This window comes from Thamnophis sirtalis, unplaced genomic scaffold (genome assembly GCF_051295495.1).
Source record: "Thamnophis sirtalis isolate CommonGarterSnake01/CBP01778 unplaced genomic scaffold, rThaSir2_p1.2 scaffold_5, whole genome shotgun sequence".
NCBI classification, from domain to species: Eukaryota; Metazoa; Chordata; class Lepidosauria; order Squamata; family Natricidae; genus Thamnophis; species Thamnophis sirtalis.
Window position 1 is genome coordinate 56112595 of NW_028261385.1, and position 22655 is coordinate 56135249.

The window sequence follows — 22655 nt, forward strand, 5'->3', positions numbered from 1 at the left end:
AGTCTCACCATGCCCAGCTCTCCCTGCAGGGCAGGGCCAGGGTGCCACTGCCGCCACTGCCCTGCTGCCACCGCCACCATGCTCCGAGCATAACCGGCTTCCAAACTCTGGAGATCTGCTGCCAAGTCTTCCGGCAGCGGCTGCTCTGGGACTACGCTCTATGGTTGTGGGCTGGCTGCGGGAAGACTCTCTGTCTCACCAGAGTCTTCCAACAGTCAGGCCACAACCATAGAGCATAGTCCCAGAGTGGCTGCTGCCGGAAGACTCGGTAGCAGATCTCCAAAGTTTGGAAGCCGGTTATGCTCAGAGCATGGGGGTGGCAGCGGGGCAGCGGCGCTGCCGCCCTGGCCCAGCCCTGCAGGGAGAGCTGGTCATGGTGAGGCTGGGAGGCATCAACCTAGCGGTATCCCAAAGGCGTCAAGCAATGTGAGTGCCTTTGCCTCCCCTCCCCTGGCTCCTGCGGCTTTGTGCCTTCAGGATATTGCGAGGTTGGTGAGTGGCTCTCTGCCTGGCTGGAGGGAGGGTGTTGTCCAGGGGGCTTATTATTGGGGGAGGGCCAAAGGCGTCAAGCAATGTGAGTGCCTTTGCCTCCCCTCCCCCAGCTCCTGCGGCTTTGCACCTTTGGGATATCGCGAGGTTGGTGAGTGGCTCTCTGCCTGGCTGGAGGGGGGGTGTTGTCCAGGGGGCTTATTATTGGGGGAGGGCGTATATTTTTGCCCACAGGAAAAATATGGCATGATCTTATTATCAGGACATGTCGTAATTTCATGGAAGCACGGTATTATAAATTGTATGGGTTTGTTAGATAACATTAATGATGGCCTTCCCTTTATTGAGTGTGTTCAAGTGGATACTGGACAGCCAATTGTCAGAGGTGCCTTAATTTGGGTTCATGTACTAAGCAAGATATTGAAGTAGTTTTCATGATTTTCTTTTATTAGGTCTGTACAAATAATTTGATGCATTACAATCTGAATGATGCATATAATTGGTAAAATATGCTTGCTTAATCATTCCATTGCTATATTTTGATATACTAATGGCATTAGGAAAAAATGTTACCTATAGCCAAAATATCATTGAAAATACAATCAATATCATAGCTTGAATTTCAAGCTGTCAAGATTAGACATTTGATTTGGTTATCCAAATTTTATCTTTTTTCAGGCTGGAAAATGGAAAGAAAATAATCCATTGATACAGTCATAAAAGACAAATTTGGGAAACTCTCAAACTCTTAAGACATGTTCTTCTACTTAATTTAAAGAATAAAATTTAAAAAATAAAATGAAAGCCAGTAACAATTTATTATCTTGGGCATTATACCATTATATGCATCATTTGTTGGGACTAAGTCTTTAAGTTACAATGCACAGAAGCAATTACTAATTGTTCCCAATAACTGTGAGACAACACACACTTCTAAATTTATCTGCTGATTCTTTTTGATAAAAATATATTTTAAACATTTTGTCTGAATATTCTCATTTGCATTTCAGAGATTTTTTTCATAAACTGAAAAGTTTTTAAACTTGTGTATCTTTAAACACCACTGAGATTTCCTTATTTAATAAAGATGTTAAATATCATGTGAATACATATCTTTCAGCATATTGCAACAGCAATATCGCTGGCTATAAATTTTAGAATAGTGACAACATGCTATGATACAAATGATGTCATTCAAGCTCTCAAAGTTTCATCTACTGATATCCCTCCCCCAAAAGCAGTATTAATTTCACTGATTGTTACCCATTAATTTTGAAATTGAACTGGCTGCAACATGGTTTTATAATAATATTTAATAAATGATATATTTATTTATTTATAGTGGCTTTTCATCCCCCGCCCCTTCAGTGGAATAAAAGGTTGGAAAAATAGGTTGCATGAGTATTTTTTTTTCTATACTCCCTTCTCCCTCCAGATCTTCTAATCACAAATTTGTTAGAAAGACACATACAATTTGAATAAATATAATTGACAAGATTGGCAGTACGTATATTAAATGATAATTTATAAAGATATTTTCTCCTACGCGAAGAAGCTGAGGCTTATAGTAATTGATACTAAGTTTTCTAGCAGTTAGTATTACCAATGTTTTCTTTATTCCTGTAGAAGAAATGGCTACCTACCTTCGTTATGTGAGAAGGCTAGATTTCTTTGAAAAACCAGATTACGACTACTTAAGAAAGCTCTTTGCAGACTTATTTGATCGGAAGGGTTATATGTTTGATTATGAATATGACTGGATTGGTAAACAACTGGTAAGTATGTGATCACCATTTGCAATTTTCCCAGTTACCTTCTGACAAGTAACGTCAATGAGGGAAGCCAGATTCATGTAATAGCCATGTGATTTACTTGGCTACTGCAGTGATTCTCTTTTTGTGTGTGTGTGTGTAAAATGTGTTTTTATTTTCCATTTTTCATTTTCATACAGTCACATATATACTGTGCACAACCGGGGCCATACAACATTAAACAATAAACACAGCAATTCCTCTTGTCAACAATACCCCCCAAAATAGAAACCCAATATACCTCTTCGACCCTCCATACACCTCTTTCTTTCGCCCCTCTCCAACTTTCCATCTTCCCTCCATCATTCCCCTCTACCCTACTTCCCCTCCCCCTCTACCACTCCTCTCTCCCAGTCCACTTCCTCCCTTCCTTCTCACCCTCCCTCCAATCCTCTCTCCCGCCCTCTCTACCCCTCTTTCTTCTATCCCACTACTCCTCCCTTTGGTGTATTTCTACTATATGTCAATATGTTCAGCTTGTCCTATTTTTACAGTGAAATTAAAGAGAAACAGTATACATGTGAAATCGCATTACATTGAAATCTAACACATACTATATATCCCCCCTCCCCCCTAACACCCCACCTCCCTTCCCCCCCCGACTTGCCAGAGCCCGTACATGGTATAGATTTTTAACAAACACAGTCTAAAATATATTAAGACAAAAGAAATAAAAAAAAGAAGTTAATAACATCTGTACATTGAACTCAGCTTCTTGCTGTTGCACTAACTTTGAACAGTTTAGATTATTCCTGATCTTAAGCATAGGCTATCTGGAATTTCTTAGTCCCGTATTTGTTTTGTATATAGTCAATCCATTTTTTCCAGTCTCGTTTATATCTCTCATTTGAATGATCTTTAAGATATGCCGATATTTTAGCCATCTTGGCTAGGTTTGTAACTTTCAATGTCCATTCTTGAGTTATAGGCAAGTCTTCCTTCTTCCAGTATTGCTACTGCAGTGATTCTCTTAACAACTGTTCCGAAAAGGTTATAAATTGGAAGCAACTCACTTAACAACTGCTTTAACATCCTGTTCCCAGTTGTGGTCATATGTCAAGAACCACTTCTATGTCTTTGGTTCTCTGAGTTTAGTTGTTTGCTTGCTGATTATTACCAAACCAAGTAACTGATGAGTGTGGGATTTACTTCTTGTTTATAGACAGTGGTTTGCCTTACCAGTGTTGGTAGGCGGTGTGGTTTTCTCCTTGTTAATTCTTTGCTTAGGGTATTGTTTTCTGCTTGATAGTTCATCTGGTATTAATCACTACTTATTTGAGTGTTGGCTTTTGGAAGGTGGGGTGACATGTTTTGGTTTTTATTTCCTTCTTAGCTTTTTGTTTCTTTTGAATTGTAACTATAGTTTATTTTTATATGTCTGATTTCTGATTTGTATATTTTTATATGTCTGATGGCTGATTTGTTTCAATGCCAAGCCAATGCCAAGAAATTCCTCAGCATTTTTGGATTTGGCTTGGTCTAGGGTACTCTCAGAAACTGTGGTTGAGTTTTTCCATGTGTTGTGAAATTAATTTTTATTATGTTTTCAGACTGCTTATTAGTGTTCAGGAATGCAATGTGCCTATCCTACATAATAGCTGTTACAGTACTTAAATACTCAAGTTGTAAATGGCTCCTTTAGGCTTCTGTTTTTCTTCTTGGGCAACTGGATCTTTTGATTTAAGATATTTTAAAGGGATTTAATTGATTTGTCTGTTGTGGTGATGAATTTACTTATTGTAAGTTAATCTTATAATCAGTGAAATTATTTCCCTTTGTCCACATGTGCCAATACTAAAGGTTTGCAAGTCAAGTTATCATGGAAACTAAAAATAATCTTTCACTATTTCTCAAAATAAATATATTAATAGTTACTGTCGTCCCAGTTTTCTTAACATGTACCTCTAATACTTTTTGTGCAGCCTACTCCAGTGGGTTCCATCCATTCAGATCCTGCGATAACTTCCAATAGAGAAGCACATCCACACAGAGATAAGATGCAGCAGTCCAAAAATCAGGTATGCCATCTAGCAATATTGTATGCCAGTTTCATGTTGCATTTTAATAGTAATAGGTTGTGACTAAAATTATATATCATTTGTTTCTTTGAAGAAATATTTACTCATATCATTTTTTTGACTCTAGACTTTAAATAATCTTGTGTAATACTTCATTGTACAATATAATGTTAAAAAGTTATTATTGTTAATACAGGCATAATTAAATGGAATTTTAAAGTTTAATAGTGGATTTGAGATTATCTCATTGCTGTCTTCAAAGAGAATTTCTCCCTCTCTTCACAGTGGTTAAACATATTATCATGGGAATTAATTAAAGTTCTGTATAATCAGCATCCTCTTTAGATCAGGATTTGAAGCCCGCTTCAAACTCACATTTTACATATTTTTATTACTGAATTTTGTTTCTTTTGAGAGGTAATATTGAGGCTTCTAAACTAATTTTTTTGGCCTAAGAAAGGTAAAATTCATTCTAAAGAAGTGATCCACGGCTTTCATTTGGTCTTTTTATAATCATTGAAGTTGTTTATTATGACTCTTCTGAATCTTTTTTTTAATTTTAAAAAGTAAAACAATGACCTTTGAGTGTAAAATTAATATTATTATAATTCCTGTAACTAATTTGACTTTTCTTAGAATTTTTGGAATGAAAAATAACTACATGGAAAATAATTTTTGTGAGCAAGAATGAGTGATAACTTACTATACTGTACTTTATCTTAACTGAGTGATAATATACTATATTCTATTTTATCTTAATTTTTGTCTTTGCGTATACTCAAGTTTTTCCAGCTCTGTTGCATAAAACCTGAGAAAGGAAGTGGGGAAGGAAAGTAAGGAAGAGGGGCAGGGAAGAAAGCGAGGATGAAAGGAAGGGTGAGATACATGAATAGTTAGACTTATATACCGCTTCATAGGGCTTTCAGCCCTCTGTAAGCGGTTTACAGAGTCAGCATATTGCCCCCAACAATCCGGGTCCTCATTTTACCCACCTCGGAAGGATGGAAGGCTGAGTCAACCTTGAGCCTAGTGGGATTTGAACAGCCGAACTGCTTAACTGCAGTCAGCTGAAGTAGCCTGCAGTGCTGCATTTAACCACTGCGCCACCTTGGCTTGAAGTAACATAGTATCAGCTATGCTGACTGCAGAAAAGTGTTACTTAATTATACAACTACTTTGTATTAATGAACATCACTCATTCCCACTATTATTATTTTGACAGACTTTGCCAATAGCAATGCCCACATTTACAGCTCATATGCAAAATAAAGAGTTGTTGTTTTATATACTTATTGCAAACCTATATTTCTGCAGAATAAAATACAACTGATATTTAATATTCTGTGATATTTTCAATTTCTGAAAGGGATCCTGAAGTTCAATATCAAGATAGCACAGAAGTACTTAGAAACCAAAATAGCTTCCATCTGGTTCAATAAATGAAATCAGCATAAAATCATTTTTGCATTTCTAAATGCATGCTGGAGATTTCTTATCTGTAGGCAAATGTCCAGACTGCATACAGAAAGTCTCAACAGAGTACAGCAAGACAGCATCTTTTCATCACTTTAAATGCACTTGGTAACTCCATATTAATAAGCACAATAGATAAGATCAGAAAATAAGTACAATATTCTAAAATCAGGATTAAAAAATGAAATCCCAAAGAGGGCTTGCTTTAGAGAGCATGCAGATGTAATATATACTCAGCAACACAAGCATAAGTTATAGTGACGCCACCATAATTGCATGTTCCTGACAGCACTCCTTTTCTTCTTTTTATGTTTCTATCAAGAAAAGTTGAATCGGGAATGGCTACTGACTTAATCATATGGTGTGTAATTACTTCCCATTGCTCCAGTAGTTCATTTTTCTGTTACCCAAGCATATATTAAACTTGATATTAAGTTTAGAAAATAAAATCCCAATCTCAGGAAGTAAGAAACACTCAAGTTGCTTGAAGCAATACTTGAAATGATGACAATTTTAAAAAGTTCAATTTTGCTCCATTCTCAAACTCTCAAAACACCCTTAGATCATGGGTGTTTTATTTCAGGAAGATATTGCTTGATCAGCTGATTCATAATCAAAATGGTTCTTCTTGGAATCATTTTGCATGCCCCTAATTATTCAGAATAATTTAGAAATTAGTGTGTATAATTGTATAATTTCCAAAATTAGTTCCCCAAATATTTTTATTCTGCATGGGATTCCATGTTTGACATGTTGTTAAATGATTCAACTCATTGTTGAACTCTTTAAAAGGGGGGACTTTAAACTGATTTGTTTCTGCATTTGTACATGTTTTATTACACATGCATTCGCTTCTATGCATTTTTGTGCTCTATATTTAGAATAAAATACCATTGATTAGCTGCATGATGTATTTAATATATTTTGGGTTCTTTTTCCTCCTCTTTTATGCATGCTTAATGCATTATATTACTGGCAGTCAACAGACCACAGGGCAGCTTGGGACCCCCATTCGGCCAATCCCCATCACTTGAGAGCTCACCTGGCAGCAGACAGACATGGTGGCTCGGTACAGGTATTTTCTGTTTTTTGTATGACTATTTCCGCATCTTAAACTCCTTGGACAAAAATGGCATGCATTTAGTTGCCATTTACTTCTAATTGTGTCCATAACTATACATCTTCTGTTATAAAAGCCATAATAAAAAAATCAGGCAAAAATTGTTTTTGTTTCTACAAGTGCTTGTAGAAGAACAGCCATCTGCATTTTGAAATATATTTGGATGATTCCTAGGCAATAAAATTGTTATTGAATGATGTGTAGTGAAAATGGCAGTACCATTAGAGCTTCAAATGATTGCTGACTCTTAGTAATTTGATCATATGAATCACCCGTTATAGTAACAATTTCCAGCTCTTATTTAATATCCTTTTATGCTTATGATTGAAAACAATATTGATATTCCTGTTATTATAATAATCCATTGGAAGTGTAATCAAATCTACCTCCCCTCGATATATTATCTGCCTTGTTTGTGAATGTTATATTTGCTTAATTAGTGAATAATTTCTGAAATATATTATGCCTATGTAGCTGTTCATTTTCCCTAAAACAGTCTTGAAAAACAAGTTTACTAAATCCAGTAAAAGTTGTTGCAGTCCATGTGATGTAAAGAGAGCTCATGTATCTATGATTATACAAATTTTCAAAAGAGAGAAGCAGATGGAATGTTCCCTGTCACCTACTATTCCTTCTCTGTTTCAGTAAGGATCTGGATTATTTCCTGCTGCTTTCTCATCAGTTCTTTTATACCTTTTCTTTTACTTTTACTTCTACCAAAGGGCTTATTTCATTTTTTTAAACCACCAATATCTCTCCATTGCTAATATATCTTTCTTATGTATTTTTGAATGGCTATATAGCAATTTGAAATCACCCAGACCCTTTGAAAAGGTATATTTGAAGAATCATTTGTCTAGCTGTAGTTGTCTAGTCTGCTGTTGTCTCCCATACTTAATGATAATCTAATTTCCTATATTAAATTACTGTAATTTGCATCTGAGACAGGATTAGTGATTTCGGGATAAGCCATAGAGATAATAATGCTTTACTGCATGATACATTCTGCTTTGTTGAAAGAAAATTAGACGGCTTCATTTTTTGAAAACTGATCATAATTCCTAAGTAAAAAATATGTGTGCATTGTAACTAATATTGAAGTATAACATTATCTCCAAGGAAATGCACTTTGTTAATTATTGTTTTTTCTGTTGTTCCTGTAAAATTTCAGATTGTAGTCTTCAGCTTATATAGCCTTTAAAAAAAAATCTATCAAGTACCATATTTTTCGGAGTATAAGATGCACCGAACTATAAAACACACCAAGATTTTGAAGAGGCAAAAAAAAAAAAAAAAAGTTTTTGCACTCTGCAGACCTCCCAAAAACGGCCCGTATTTTGCAAAAAAGGGCAGTTTTTTTGTCAAAAAAGGGCATGCATAGCCTTTAGGAAGCTTATAGAGTGCTCCGGGGGGCTGGGGGGGGGGAGAAAAAACAAGCAAAAAACAGCCAATTTTTCGCTCATTTTTGCCCTCCCCAGCCCCCAGACGCACTCTATAAACCTCCTAAAGGCTATGCACGGCCATTTTTGCAAAGGGTTTCAGGAGGCCAAAAATACTCTATTCAATGTATAAGAGGCTCCCAGATTTTCACCTTTTTTTGAGGAAAAAAAGTCCGTCTTATTCTCGAAAAATACGGTAAATTTTTTTAGGGTTGTTTATTACAGTTTTTGGAAAACATGTAACAAACTTCTTTAATACACCTTAACAGCATGCCTGAAAGATGATATGATTTCTCTTTTGGGTATTTCTCACCTTACTCAACCTTCCGTAATCTCTTTGTCAACCTTTGTAATAGATGTAGGAAATAATTGTCATTCTGCCTAGTTGGTGGAGATAGCATCCAGGATGGGTTAATTCTGTTCAGTATCCACTGAGTGTACAGTTATGATGTCACGCCTCCTCTGGTGAATCCTCCCAGCTTTAGACTCAGTCCAATCAAAGGAGTGGATGTTCTCTGAGGGGTTGCCACAAAGAAGAGGGAGTCAAACTATTCTCCAAGGCACCAGAGGGTAGAACAAGAAGCAATGGGTGGAAACTAATCAAGAAGAGAAGGAACTTAGAACTGAGGAGAAATTTCCTGACAGTTAGAACAATTAATCAGTGGAACAGCTTGCCTCCAGAAGTTGTGAATGCCCCAACACTGGAAGTCTTTAAGAAGATGTTGGATAGCCATTTGTCTGAAGCTGAATAGGGTTTCCTGCCTAGACAGGGAGTTGGAGTAGAAGACCTCCAAGGTCCCTACCAACTCTGCTATTGTATTGTATTATTGTATGTATTCCCTTAGCTCTCCTCCAAATTAGCTAGCTAGATAAAAAGAACTTTTTTCCTTTCAATTGGCTTCCTGCTTGAATTTCATCTAGAGTTCCAAAACATCAAAATCTCTGATCGGGGTCCGTTCCTCCCCCCCCCCGCATTGCGCGAGCCTCGCCTCACATGGGGCACCTGCCCCACCTTGCTTGATGGCCAGCAAAGCATACGGCGAATAGCGGGCGCCACACATTTGCTCTGGAGCATTCCGCAAGATTTTTCTCAGCGGACAAGCCCCCTGGCAGTAACGTAACAATCTCTGTCCTTTTCAGACCAGCAATCAGCACCATTTGCATCTATTCTTTTGGCATGAGTCAGCAGCGGCCATTTTATTTCAGCGCAAAGAGGTGGTGGCCATTTTCCCCAAGACTGGGTGAGCTTTCCCAAGCGCATCGACCTCCCTCAGGTCCTTATAGCCACGAATCATGACCTCTCTGGTCAGGGGTGGAACAGGATCTTTTCAGTGGCCCACAGCCATCCCTTCCTGACAGTCTGATTGCCGGCGTCAAGAGAGACAATAAACAGGCAGCCCCAGATCCACGATCCAAAGGACGCCTGGCCAAAGTTTCTAAGCAACGCAATAGGCGAAGCCTCATCGCCAATGGTTGTTGGACAAAGAGTTCCTCTCCCCTTTGGAGAGCTAGTCCTGCCTAACTTTTCTCTCTCTCCAAGACATAGGCTTGAGTGCAAATAGCACACACTCTTGATGTATGACACGCACTCCAAATTTACATCAAACGGACTGCTGGGTTCAGACACACATAGGCGTTGTTCGTCTCATTTCAGCAGACCAGACTGGGTTCCAAGGTATCTTCAAAGTCTATTGGATGCTGGATCAGATCCTGCATTTTAAAGTCCTACGGGTCCCAGGCCTTGCTGACTCCTCAACATATGACGACCCATTCTACCAGGAGTGCCGCCACGTCAGTGGCATGGTCCACTCAGGCCTCGGTCGAGGAGATCTGCAAAGTGGCTACATGGACATCTCCTTCTCTCTTTGTATGTCATTATCTCTTGGATAGTTTTGCATCGGCGGATGCTGCCTTTGGAAGAAGAGTGTTGCAGCAGGTCCTCTCAACACAGAACACTGAGGTCCAGACATCAACCCTCCCTTGAGGCCAGGCCAGGCGTTGGTATGTCCCATCCCGGATGCTATCTCCACCAACTAGGGAGAATGGGCGTTGGTTCTTACCTGAGATGCCCGTTCTCTGGGTGGAGATAGCATCCATCCCCACCCTGTATTAGCCGAACCTTATAATAAGGAATAGGGACATCTTAGGGCACTTGTGATAGGTACTGGAGGAGAATGTTGGCTTGAAGGATTCCTGTTTACACCATATGTCAGTCTACAGATTCTCTTAGTGACTAAGATGGGCAACCTTTTTGGTGTGGTGTGTCAAAAATCGGCAAAAAATCGAGCATAACTCGCGTTGTGTGTCACTTCGACAAAAACATAATTTTGCGCAATTTATAGTTTAAACTACAAAAATGTATAATTGCAATATATAATTGTATTTAATAAACCAAAAACAAATTATTTAACATACCTGCTTAGTAACTTCTTTGTTCATCAGTCGATTTCGTATGTTGCCCTTGATATTATTGAACTTGTTTGGGGTGCCGTGAACCAGGGCTGTGGAGTCGGCTGCTTCCAGCTCCACGTCCTCATCAACATGCCGCTCCAGCCCGCCCCTGCTATGAATATTCCTAGTGACGCGAGGGCGAAGAATATGAATATTCATAGCGGGGGCGGGCCGGAGCGGCATGTTGATGAGGACGTGGAGCTGGAAGCAGCAGACTCCACAGCCCTGCCATGAACTGAGATAAGTGTGGTGCGGTCGTAACCGACAGTCCCAGGAGTAGACTCTCTGTGCCGGCCTGACTGGAGAGAGGCGCACACTGTTCCCGTGCTCCTCTCCTGCGGGTCCTCCCTCGCCGCGCTGATGATGTGTGTGCGCACGGCACGCACGCCTTACCAGCAGCCCCTGCGCTCAGAAAGGGGCGGCAGCGATATACAGTAAGTGAGTGTGGGCGGGGGAGATCACACAGATTCTTTCATCCTCGGCGGCCGTGCAGGAGCCGAGGATGAATCGCATGAAATCCTGTGCGTGTCACCCCAAATGGCTACGCGTGTCAGCACTGACACGTGTCATAGGTTCGCCATCACTGTCTTAGTCAAAAGCTGGGAGGAGTCACCAGAGGAGACGTGACATCACAACTGTAGACTCAGTCCAATTGAATACCGGACAGAGTTAACCCATCCTGCATGCTATCTCCACCACCCAAAGAACTGGCGTCTCAGGTAAGAACCAATGCCCATTTTCATTCTGAATGGGAATCTGGTTCAATTACCATGGCCTGTCTTATGTTTTGGGAAAATAGTTCTATGTACTGAGAAACATAAGTATTTATCAGTTTTTACTAAAGGTTCTCAGTGATGAGAGAAGTAGTAGTTCCATCTATGCAAAATGGTTTTATTTTTGTGCATTTTGTTCCTGGTAATGAATGGACTTTATTCATTTTCTTTAACATAGTTTCCCAGCATTTGAAATACTACTCTATATTACTAAATTAGGCAATCATAAAGCAATTAACAGCATCTTTAAAGAGAAGATTTTTGGAATCGAAATTCTCTGACTTGAATTGAAACAATCTGTTGGTAATGATTATATTTTTAAGTCACTCAGAATTGCAATTTGGTTGTTTCTGTATTCTGCCTTCAGTTTTATTCTGTATTTTCCATTTCCACTAAAGTTTGGATGTCCAACTGGGGGCCCATGGGCTGGATTTATCATGCACAGCAGTGGTGGGTTCTGGGCGATATGGCCCCGGTACGGCCATACTGGTAGTAGCCGGGAGAAGCGGCCACCGGACCGGTATGGTGGCTTGTTTGGCCCACTGCGTTCCATGGCCCTTTAATAATGAGATTGGCCCATTGCACACGTGCACACAACATGCGGCGCCTGCACGACCTCCGCCGGCCAGCTGGGTGTTTTAGGGCGGTTGGGTGCACATGCAGCACGTGTGCCCATTTAGGATGCCCGGCCTCTTGCGCAGCATACCAGCTGCGCCGGGGTCCGGAACCCACCACTGATGCACAGGCACGGCCACCCCAGCTCCGTGAAGATAAAAAATCTTGCAATATTTTGTATTGCTTATCACCATTTTTGTAGATGGCTTTTTCTACAAGCAGTTGGAAAATTATTAGTAATTAATAAAGGCAGATATATGTGTCCCAGGATAATGTTGCAAGACCCAAACTGGGTTGGTCACTGGGACCAGAGGTTTACTATTCTGAGCTTTCAGACTTGTACAGGAGCCCATCCTCGGGATCAAAGCACCTCTTCCAGTAGAGAAAAGTTTCCTGATGAGTCCAAAACCTCAGAAGTGTAAACCTCTGGTCTCAGTGACTGATCCAGATTGGATCTTGCAATGATTAGTAATAGAAACGTTTGACTGAATTAAAAAAAAAAACATACTACCATCTTTGAAATAATATGTTCATACACTAATTCCAACTCTTTGCTGTCATAATAAACCAGTGTAGTAAATGTAGGTAATTGTTATTGCATAATTTTTGAATCTGTTTGCCATTGCAGGTTGTAAGCTCAACAAATGGAGAACTCAACACCGATGATCCTACAGCTGATTGTTCAAATGCACCCATCACAGCCCCTACTGAAGTAGAAGTTATGGATGAAACCAAGTATGTAGGCTTTGAAATAAACTCTTTAGAAACAGCACATTTTGTGAGATTCAATTTTCCAATTGAAACTCTCACGATATTTAAGTTCTTAACTGTTACAAGTAAAACATGAAGCCCTTAAACAGTTCTTTTTTTTAAACTCTTAAGAGACAAAGGAAATGTGTTCCAGAATTCCAGAGAAAAATAGTTACCTATAACTATTTTAACTACCTAACCTATAAATTGGTTTCTTAGTTGAACCTATTAGACTCTCTAGGCTGTACAATTTCTCCATCATATATATAATACTACTAGAATAAATACTAGTACAATAATGTGATAGAGGGATTTTGCCATTATGCAGCTTGCTGTTATTTACAACAGCATTTAGCCCATTTATAAGAAAGCAAAAAAATAGCATTTCCCAAAACTTTTTAAAAGAATGTACAAAATGCTCTAACTCACAATACAGCAAAGTATGCAGTTTTTATACAGGAAAACACTTCGGATTTTATACATGAAAGCAATTCATTTTTCTCTCCTGAAGTGCATCAAAACTCTGAAGGGAATGGGATATATAACCCAGAGTCAAATTTGCCATCTATAAAGAATAGTGTTAGTGACAGGCACAATTGAAATTAACTAAAAATATTTCAATCTCTGCATGTAAAATTCTCTACCACATTAAAACACCAGAAATAATTATGATCTATGCAACAAAGTAAGCAAGATATGTACACTTGTTGTACCATAAACTATTTGAAGAAATTCCTAAACTACAAGCTGAAATTTGAAAACGAAATACTATAATATTTTAAAAGGCATTGTTGGTTTGATCCATTTGGTCTTCATTAATTTAACTGATGTCACTGTCTTACTCATTACTTGACTGTATGTTCAAATATAAGTTTTCTTTATAATGTGCTGCATTCTGATTTTTCCCCCCTTCCTTGTATTTTCCTCATATTAGCTGCCAGAAAGTGTTGAACATGTGGTGAGTTTTAAAGCACAGGCAGGCAGAAATAGCTCCAGAGCATTTAAAAATAAAAGTACAATTGGAAAAAAAACCAAAATAATTTTAATTGTTTTAATATTGGTCTTCTTTAATACAAAAAACTTGCTAGCATATTGAGGAGCACTTTTGCCTGCTTCAATTCTTGTTTGTTTTGAAGTGATGTAGAATTTATGTATTTTTATCTAATACGTCTGAATTTATGCTTTAATTTCAATTTATGCTTTAATACAGTTGTTTTGCCCATCGATTTGCCATTTTAAAGGGAAAACAACAATTTCAGGTATTTTAACTTCCACAGTAATACCTTAACTTCATGAATAATTAAATATTTTAATAGCACTAAATTACAGTATGTGCTTTCAACCATATTTACTGAGTTGTTAGCGATTGATAAATTGCTAACTAGTAAACTCAGAGAACAATTACTCCTATCAAATTTGTATTTTAGTGCTTTTCCACACTTCATTGTACTCATCTCAAAAAGCAGTCTATAAAACATTTTCACTTTTAATTTATTATTGACAAATTTAGTTTTGGATGGAATGAAAAATTTTCTAAAATGATTTTATTTTTCTAATTTATGAATGCTAATAATTGCACCAGATAGAGAGGCTATATTCATAATATCATTGGAAGTTCTTTTTATGTTTTAAATAACCAATATTTGGATATAATTAGTGAAATTGTATTTATTGGTTTGGAAAAAAACACCCCATTCTTCCGGTCCTCTCCTCATAACTTGTCATCATCAACTTTTCATTATCAAAACTGGAAGAAATAAACTTATTAAACATTTATTTCCTCCACTTTTCAATCTTCCATACATGATATAAACAGAAAAATGCAGGTGAAAATAATGGCTTAAAATATTAATTTGTAGCTACTCATCATGACATAAAACTACCGTAAATATATTATAAAAACCATAGCTTTCAATATAGTGGTATAAAAAAGTTACAGTAAAACTACAGAAAGTGGCAGTGATGTTGCATAAAGCTACTATCCCTTCTAATAAATTAATACACCTTCATATTGAAGAAGGATACTGGAGAAACCATAATAATATATCCTAAGTTATTTGTAGGATAATATAGTTAGATACAGTACAGGAGAGTATGTCAAAATTTTCCATCTATTGGTCCTTTTAACCTGTTTTTTATGCTTGAAATTGAATTTTAATTGCTGTGGCTAGGACAGATTATTTACATAGTTTTTTTTTAATCATGCAACTATATTTAGGTGGATGCAAAAATATCAATTCAGTCCCTCTAAATATAGTTAAACATTTTTAATATATATAATAATATATATTATGTAAATATATTTAGTATTTATTTTGTATATGTTTTACAGATAGCATTGAATTTATGCTAGATTTTTATATAGTGAAGTATATTTGATTTTCTGTATTACCATATATTGTCAGTATGGTAACCACCATAAATTTTGTCTTCCATTGTATCTGTTTGCACAACCCATCACAATTTACATTGTGAAATGAGTTTTATTGGTGGGTTTACCAAAGAGTTGGAAGTATAGGAAAAACAGTAATGCATAATTTTACCACAAAAATAACATTCTTTCAGTTGCAGATTTTAGATGGGAAATGTATGCATACTGAAGTTTCTTGTGATTTTATCTATTTATTTATTAAACATATTTGTATGCTGCTGCAATAAAAAATGATTCTTGGCAGCTTACGTAAAAAGAAAACAACACCAAAAAGAAATAAAATTACATCAGCACTAGAAAAATAAGAAGAAAATAAAATATGGCAACAATAAGAACTCTTATCAGGAGAAGACTCTTAAAAAAATCTTGATCTTCAGGTGCTTATAGCAAACCAGTATAGAAGAGCCAGTCTAATCTCCACAGGGAGGGGCTATGCCACACAGTGTCAGCATTGCAACAGAAAAATAGAGCCTTTTTGCCTCACCCACCCACCCCCCAAAGTAGAATTTGCAGCAGTTTCTCCTAGCTAGATCTAATTGGTCAGTCAGAATTTGGCTGGACAAGGTGGAGAAGGGACCTAAGTGCCAAGCCACGTAAGGCTTTATAGGTTAAAACCAGCACCATATACAGATGGACATTCACATAGCTGAAATGGAACAAGTAAGGATTGTGAGGGAGGTGATTGGGTTGATAGGAATATTTGAATTTTATTTTGCTGCTGCTAAGTCAGTCTAGTCCCATGATGGCGAACCTATGGCATCTAGAGGTGGCATGCAAAGTCACCCCAGGTCAGATCTCTGTGACCTTTCTTTCGTGAGCTTTTCTTTCCCTGCAAAGGACGAAACAGAAGCTCATGAAAGAAAAAGATTTTATCACTTGCCGCGCTTCCGGTGTTGAGATGCCCTGCCTGCCGCCAGCCAGCTGAGTCTAGAACTCACAGTTCCTTGATTTCTAGCCTGGTGCCTTAACCACTAGACAAAACTGGCTCACAGATAAAATTATAAAGGTTGTTTCTTATTAGATACATTCTACCAAATGTAGCACCAGTGTCCCCTGAGGATAAATTTTGGATGCTTTAGCTAGAAAATTTCTCTCTTTGGAAAATATTTAGATGCAAATTATCAAGGTTGCCTAGCCAAGGAACAAGTCTTATATTAAAGATCCCACTTTTTACTCTCATTCTTAGAAGATAAAAGTATATTCCCAAGTAACTAATCAAATGCTTAATACATCATTCAAGAAAAGATCAGTTTTCAAAGCAGGCTTAATATCATGTAAAATGACAAGCATGAACACTTTCAAAAGAAATGCTTTGTATTGTACTCCAATGTATTCAGAAGAAGCCTTTTAAACACATAATACAATTACATAAAACAGATTGAGTCGTAATAAAAAGTTATGTTATTACTTTTCTATATCATATATGATTCTATCCTTTTTCTGAATCTAAGGGTAGGATCAAGTGCTTAACATTTGAAAGTGAGTCTCTTTAGTTGCAACGATGCTTCAGTTGGAGTTGGGAGTACAGAAACTACAAAATATACTTGCTCTATTGGTTAGAGCAGTGTTTTTCAACCACTGTGCCGCGGCACACTAGTGTGCCGTGACATAGTGTAAGGTGTGCCGTGGGAAAATTACTTTATATATAGTCAATATAGGCACAGAGTTAAATTTTTTTAACATTTTCTAATGGTGGTGTGCCTCGTGATTTTTTTCATGAAAAAAGTGTGCCTTTGCACAAAAAAGGTTGAAAAACACTGGGTTAGAGTACACAGTGGTATCTATATTGCCAATCAAGAATAAACTAAACTAAACTATTCCAGCTCATTTTTTATGACACTTTAATAGCAAAAAACTAGGCCAAAGAAATTCTTTTTTTAGTATCCTCCATATACATTTTTGACTATCAGCATTCCCAATATAACCTTTTCAGAGAAAGTACGTCTCTGTTTTTCCCCCTTCCTCTGGTTTTATTTTCATATTATGGCAGATGGTTGGGTTTTGTCCATAATTAAAAGTATCTTTCTTCCAGAGATCATCACTGCAAAAAGCTGCAGTAGAAACAATACCATAAGGCAAACAATGGTCTCTTGAAAAACAGTTCACCATTCTGAGTAGGACTAGCTGATTAATTCCATTTAAGATCTATTAATCACTGTATTCATACTAATAGATTAACATATGTTTGCATTCTCTAATGTAGTTTCTCTGAAAAATGTTTTTCAACAAATTCCTGGTAAACAGTGAATTTCTGTTTCCTGTATAAGATCTGAAACATTTTAGAATATTTTAATGCATGGTAGAATAAATTAGTATAGACTAACTTTAACTTTTAATAATAGTTTTAATATAAATGTTGGCTTCACAAACATTTGAGTCCTTGAGGAGAAGAGAGAGAGAGAAGAGAATAGAATTTGGAAATGTTTAGCAAATGTTTAGTACATATGAGAGTGAGGCCCTCTAGTGACCATTTACTTAAGAGCACACATTTTGCTGGAGTTATGGTAGTTCTTTTATTGTATTTAAATACTGTACTTTTTAACACAGCTGAAATCTTACAGAATGTCTCTATGTCCGAAGAAATGGAGATGATGTTAGCATTTAAGACATGATACTGTTCTCATTTTCTTCAGTTCTACAGTGAATCACACCAATACATCATCCCTTAAGATTAATTACAAATTTATTTAGAAGAACAGACATTTACAGTTTCTGTCTGGTGGGACAATGTTTGATTTGTCATGGTTTTAAAGGCTAGATGATACGTTCTGCTAAGGGATTATACACAGAATTTGTTCTAAAATGAGGCTTGGTTCAGTCCCTAGTTGATATGTTTTTTAAATTCCCTGATACTATAATAAATCAATTTGGAGATCCAAGTTTAAGTCCTGATTCATATACTTGAATTTCTGAGTTTCTCATTACTGTTCATTCAAGCAAAGATTTATTTAACTTCCTTAGAAATTGAATGAACATTGCAGATATAGTAGTTCTTATAGACAAAATGCCAAGCTTTGAAGAAATTTCAAAATTTCTTATTCATTTAATTGCTGATATTTCTTGAAAGATGCATACATTTTGTAGGCAATACTGACCCCACCAAGAGATCCAAAATGAATATATGCAGTTGAATATATGCAGTTGAATATATATCTTTACCTTGCAAGCCCACTAGTGTCTTCTGAAGTTCAGCTGCTGTGCAAGGTTTTAGTGAAACAGCAATGCCATTTTTTTTCGTTTCCAGGATCTTAGGCAATTTTATTGATAACATAGTTTTACTTGATGTAATTATCTTTTATAATATGGTCTATACACTATTATAAAAACAGCAGAAGCAGTCCAGAATGCTTTCCTATTGATAAACTGGTAGGAATGTTCACTACATTTGTCAATCTTAATTCTGCAGTATACAATAAGCGTTTAGATTTTAGTAATGCTATAGCTAACATTAAACAACAAAGAAATTAAACAGATATTAATTACCTAGAGACTTTTTAGAACTCATAGAATTATGTAGATGTATTGCTACACATTAGTACTAATTTTAGAACTGCAGTTCTCTCAGCTGTTCAGGGCAAAGGAGAATCTGTTTTTTTTTAAAGACTATCCTCTCAAATACCCACAAAATCTGTGCAATGTATTAAAATAATAGGCTAATTGTAATAGTGGGACATAGCAATACATAAATAATATATTGTTTCTAAACACTGATTAAACCAGATAAGAAAATGCCTGCATTGTGCTTATTTTGATGTTTGGCTATGACTGTACTATCTCATCACACCATTTATTTAGATACATAATGGAGTGGCTTGTATTATGTGTCTTCATTATTATACCTTTTTGTTTGCTATAGTGCATTTTAATATTATCTGAATGGCTTCAATTTCAAAACTTCATGATAACTTTCAAGGTAACCTTTATCAAGCATGTTTTGTCTGTTTATATAAGATTGTTTTTATGAATAATTTTAGGTGCTGCTGTTTCTTCAAGCGAAGGAAAAGGAAAACCATTCAACGTCACAAATGACTTTGGAGGAAAGGAGACGGTGTGGAATTACTCACTTACTCATCTGCTATATCATGATAAGTCATCTCTAGTTGCCACTCATTTTTCCAGCATCATCTTTAAGTGAGAAGGTTCTCATACCTGCTTTGATTTTCTGGTTCAACATATTTTTAATTTGGATCATCTCTCCTGGGAGCTTTACTGCTGTGTCAACATAAGTACCTTTTTGATCACCAAGATACAAAAAAATGGTCTTTTTCCTCAGAAAATTTGACTTAGAAAACATTAGCAGTGATTAGCTGAAGACCAGATACTTTATAAACCTGGTATTTGCTAAGGTTTGGGAGATGCCATACGGAAAACGATTAAAAAAAGGAACACTGGAAATTAAGCTATTATTGTCCAAGCATTTAAAATATCTTGCTTTAAGATTTCTTCTCAGTAATAGCGTTTTTTTAAAAAAACCTCCCCCCCCCCCCAGTTGTTGCTCTGGTGGTACTACATTTCCAATCTTGCCACTTAATATTATTACAAATATGGTAGAGTCACTGCCTGGTGGTACTAAGACAGAAGCTGGATGAATCATTTGAAGACAAGCCTAAATGCTGTGCTTTCTAAGGGAGGAAGTGTATCAGTGTTTGTAAAATCTGGGCTTTCAAATCTGCTTTTGTTGTACCTCTAGTTGAGATGCAGTGTAGTTAAAGTGGCAATAGTGCTTGTACTGAAATGCAAATATTTGTATAATGCAAGTTGTGCTTCCAGTTATGTATGACATCAATGCTGAAACATCAATTGAAAGTTGCTTAAGGGTTATAAAACCACACTCCTAGGAAGTAACTGCAAACATGTAGAGTGGGAAATCACAAAACCTTAATCAAACATTATTGTTGAATGATAGTTTTAAAAATGAAGGTCTGGATGTGCCAAGTAACAAACTGAAGTATGCTTATTATTGATTTAAGAAAGGAAAAATGGAAGTCGGTTAAACATAATGCTTCCTTCAATGAATGTTAGCCTGTGGTTTATGATTGCCACTGGGGGTTTCTAGAACATGCTTACATTTCAACAAAATACTGCATCACTAAAATACAGATGATTGGATTGATTAGGTACTTTCCCGATAATTCCTTAAAGTGCCTGTGTTAGGAAATAACAGTTCATTAGAAAAGGCAGTTCTTTCTCTTCCTCCTTCTCCCTTCAGTTTGCTTTGTTTAAAGCCATAATGACCGAAGCGTATGTTTATCATGTTAAGCTGCCAGTATCATAAGGATTTGAGTAAAGGAAATAAAATGGCTAGACAGATTTGTTGACCAAAATTCAAATTATGTGTCTTCTTATAAAAAGGGTTTCCTAGAGCTAACTTTTGTCTATCAGTGCATGCCTTTGGGCATAATTATTTATTTTTAATATCTTATGGTAACATTCAAACTGTGTATTAATTGATAAATGCACACCAGTTGAATTCATTATTGCATTACAGGGATTGTTTTATAATTTATTTTTCTTAACTGCCAAACTGCAGTGTGTTTTCTTGAATTAGGCACACATATAAACACATTGTGCAAATCTGGCTGTTGTTAATCACTGTTGCTGTTAATAATTGTAATAAAATTTTAATTTACCAACTTGATCTGATCAATAAAAGCATAAACTAAATGATTTGATAAAAAAAGTTCCACTTGACCATTTCAGCTGATTATACTTTAAGCACTAAGAGGCTGATTTTTTTAAAAAAAGAAGGTAGGTGGATAACACCTTCTTTGCAGTATTTGACCAAATTTCTTTTCTCTATTATATTTGTAAATACTTGCAATATATTTCTTATCATACACCTAGCCGTTTCAAGGTTTTCTTTGCCCTGTACAGTGTTTATATGATCTGAATTCCTTACACATAACACTGTGTATATTAATCCAGTTATGATGAAGATTAAATCAATGTAAAGCTTGTTCGTTTACTGCAAAGACTGGAATCTAGACATTGCTGTTTAGCAATATTTTAAGTACACCATTTTAATGCTAAGGAGAATGTTCTCACACATGACTTGGTCAGTAGAAAGTTACACAGTTGTGTTCAGGTTAAATCAACAATGTCTGCATTTATATGCTTTTTCCGGGTCTAAACTAATAAAATCAACATTGCCTGAATGTATGAATAATAAAACACATCCCTGTTTAAAAATATGTAATGGATGAAGAAGAAAAAATAAAGGTAGTTTTTTTTAACCCTTGCTTTCATTTTTTTGGTAGCACTGAACTAATGAATCTAAGTGATAAGAAAGTGGATGCTTACAGACAGCTTCATATTCTGATGTTTTCATTTAACGAATATGCCAGATATCATAGACATTTAACTTTATTACATGCTTTCTAATGTTGAGTGCCTACGCCTGGAATAATTGGGAAGTAGGAGATATGGTGTAATCCTAGTATTAAAAATCTACTTAAACTAGTTTGAAATTCTGAAAATGAGAAAAATTATAGAGAATGTCAAATCAAAGGGAAGTAGACCTGCAGGGGTCAAAGACTGCATCTTTAGGAATTGTTGATCCTCTCTCTTTCAAGCACCCAAGAAAGGAAGAGAGATGGGTGGAAAGGTGAAAAGATAAAACATAACCACCATGCTTTAGATTAATGGTATGTAAAAATGTATGAAGCTCAAGATATCTTTTTAAGTGTATGTGCTTGAAACAATATTCATGTATTCCAAGAGTTTGTTTCAAGGTCAGAACAAAATATGCTGTTCCAAACTGAGAATGAAACTTAGTCATTATGAGCAGCAAATTTCAATGTTATGGTCACAGAAAACTGAAATGAACCATTCCAACCTTGAAATAGATTGATGCAAGGCTTCCATGCTTGAAACCACAAAAAATTGCCACAGAAATGTACATTTTGATCTGACATTCATGAAGCACATTGGAGTGAATTCACTGTTCTTGTTTCTTTGCTTAACTCAGTTCCATGGCTATTTGTACTGGCAAGTTGCAAGACTTAATTTTTTTAAAAGAGCTGAATCTAGTGAGGCAGCAACTAGCAGTTCTCAGACTAGAGAAGACTATTATGTAGCCTAAGGCTACCAAGCAAACTGCCAAGTTAACGTTCATTGGTGGAAGGAAAAAGCCTAGAGTTCAATTTCTGGAAATTAGAAAAGACTTTGCATGAAAGGGCCAAATCATCTGTATATTATTCTTATCTACAATTAAGTTGCTAATCTATCCATCACCTAAGACTCATCTGCCAAGTAAATATGTTCGTTATATACTGAATCACTGCTT

The 22655-nt window shown here is 36.5% G+C and overlaps 1 protein-coding gene across 8 annotated transcripts in view; it reads left to right on the forward strand.

Moving 5' to 3' along the window:
- Positions 1-19726, forward strand: part of CSNK1G3 (casein kinase 1 gamma 3) — a 72226-nt gene extending 52500 nt beyond the window's left edge. For 2 of the 8 annotated variants that reach the window (XM_087715849.1, XM_087715850.1), the window contains 6 exons: positions 2116-2264; positions 4223-4318; positions 6771-6866; positions 12818-12924; positions 14150-14198; positions 19345-19726. In XM_087715849.1, the coding sequence (XP_087571975.1) occupies positions 2116-2264; positions 4223-4318; positions 6771-6866; positions 12818-12924; positions 14150-14198; positions 19345-19470 (623 nt within the window). In that variant the 3' untranslated portion in view covers positions 19471-19726. Of the gene's footprint in view, positions 1-2115; positions 2265-4222; positions 4319-6770; positions 6867-12817; positions 13853-13873; positions 13898-14149; positions 14199-19344 lie in introns of those variants that run through there. The other 6 variants (XM_087715853.1, XM_087715854.1, XM_087715851.1 and 3 more) reach the window with 6 other exon arrangements.
- Positions 19727-22655: the final 2929 nt, after the last annotated feature.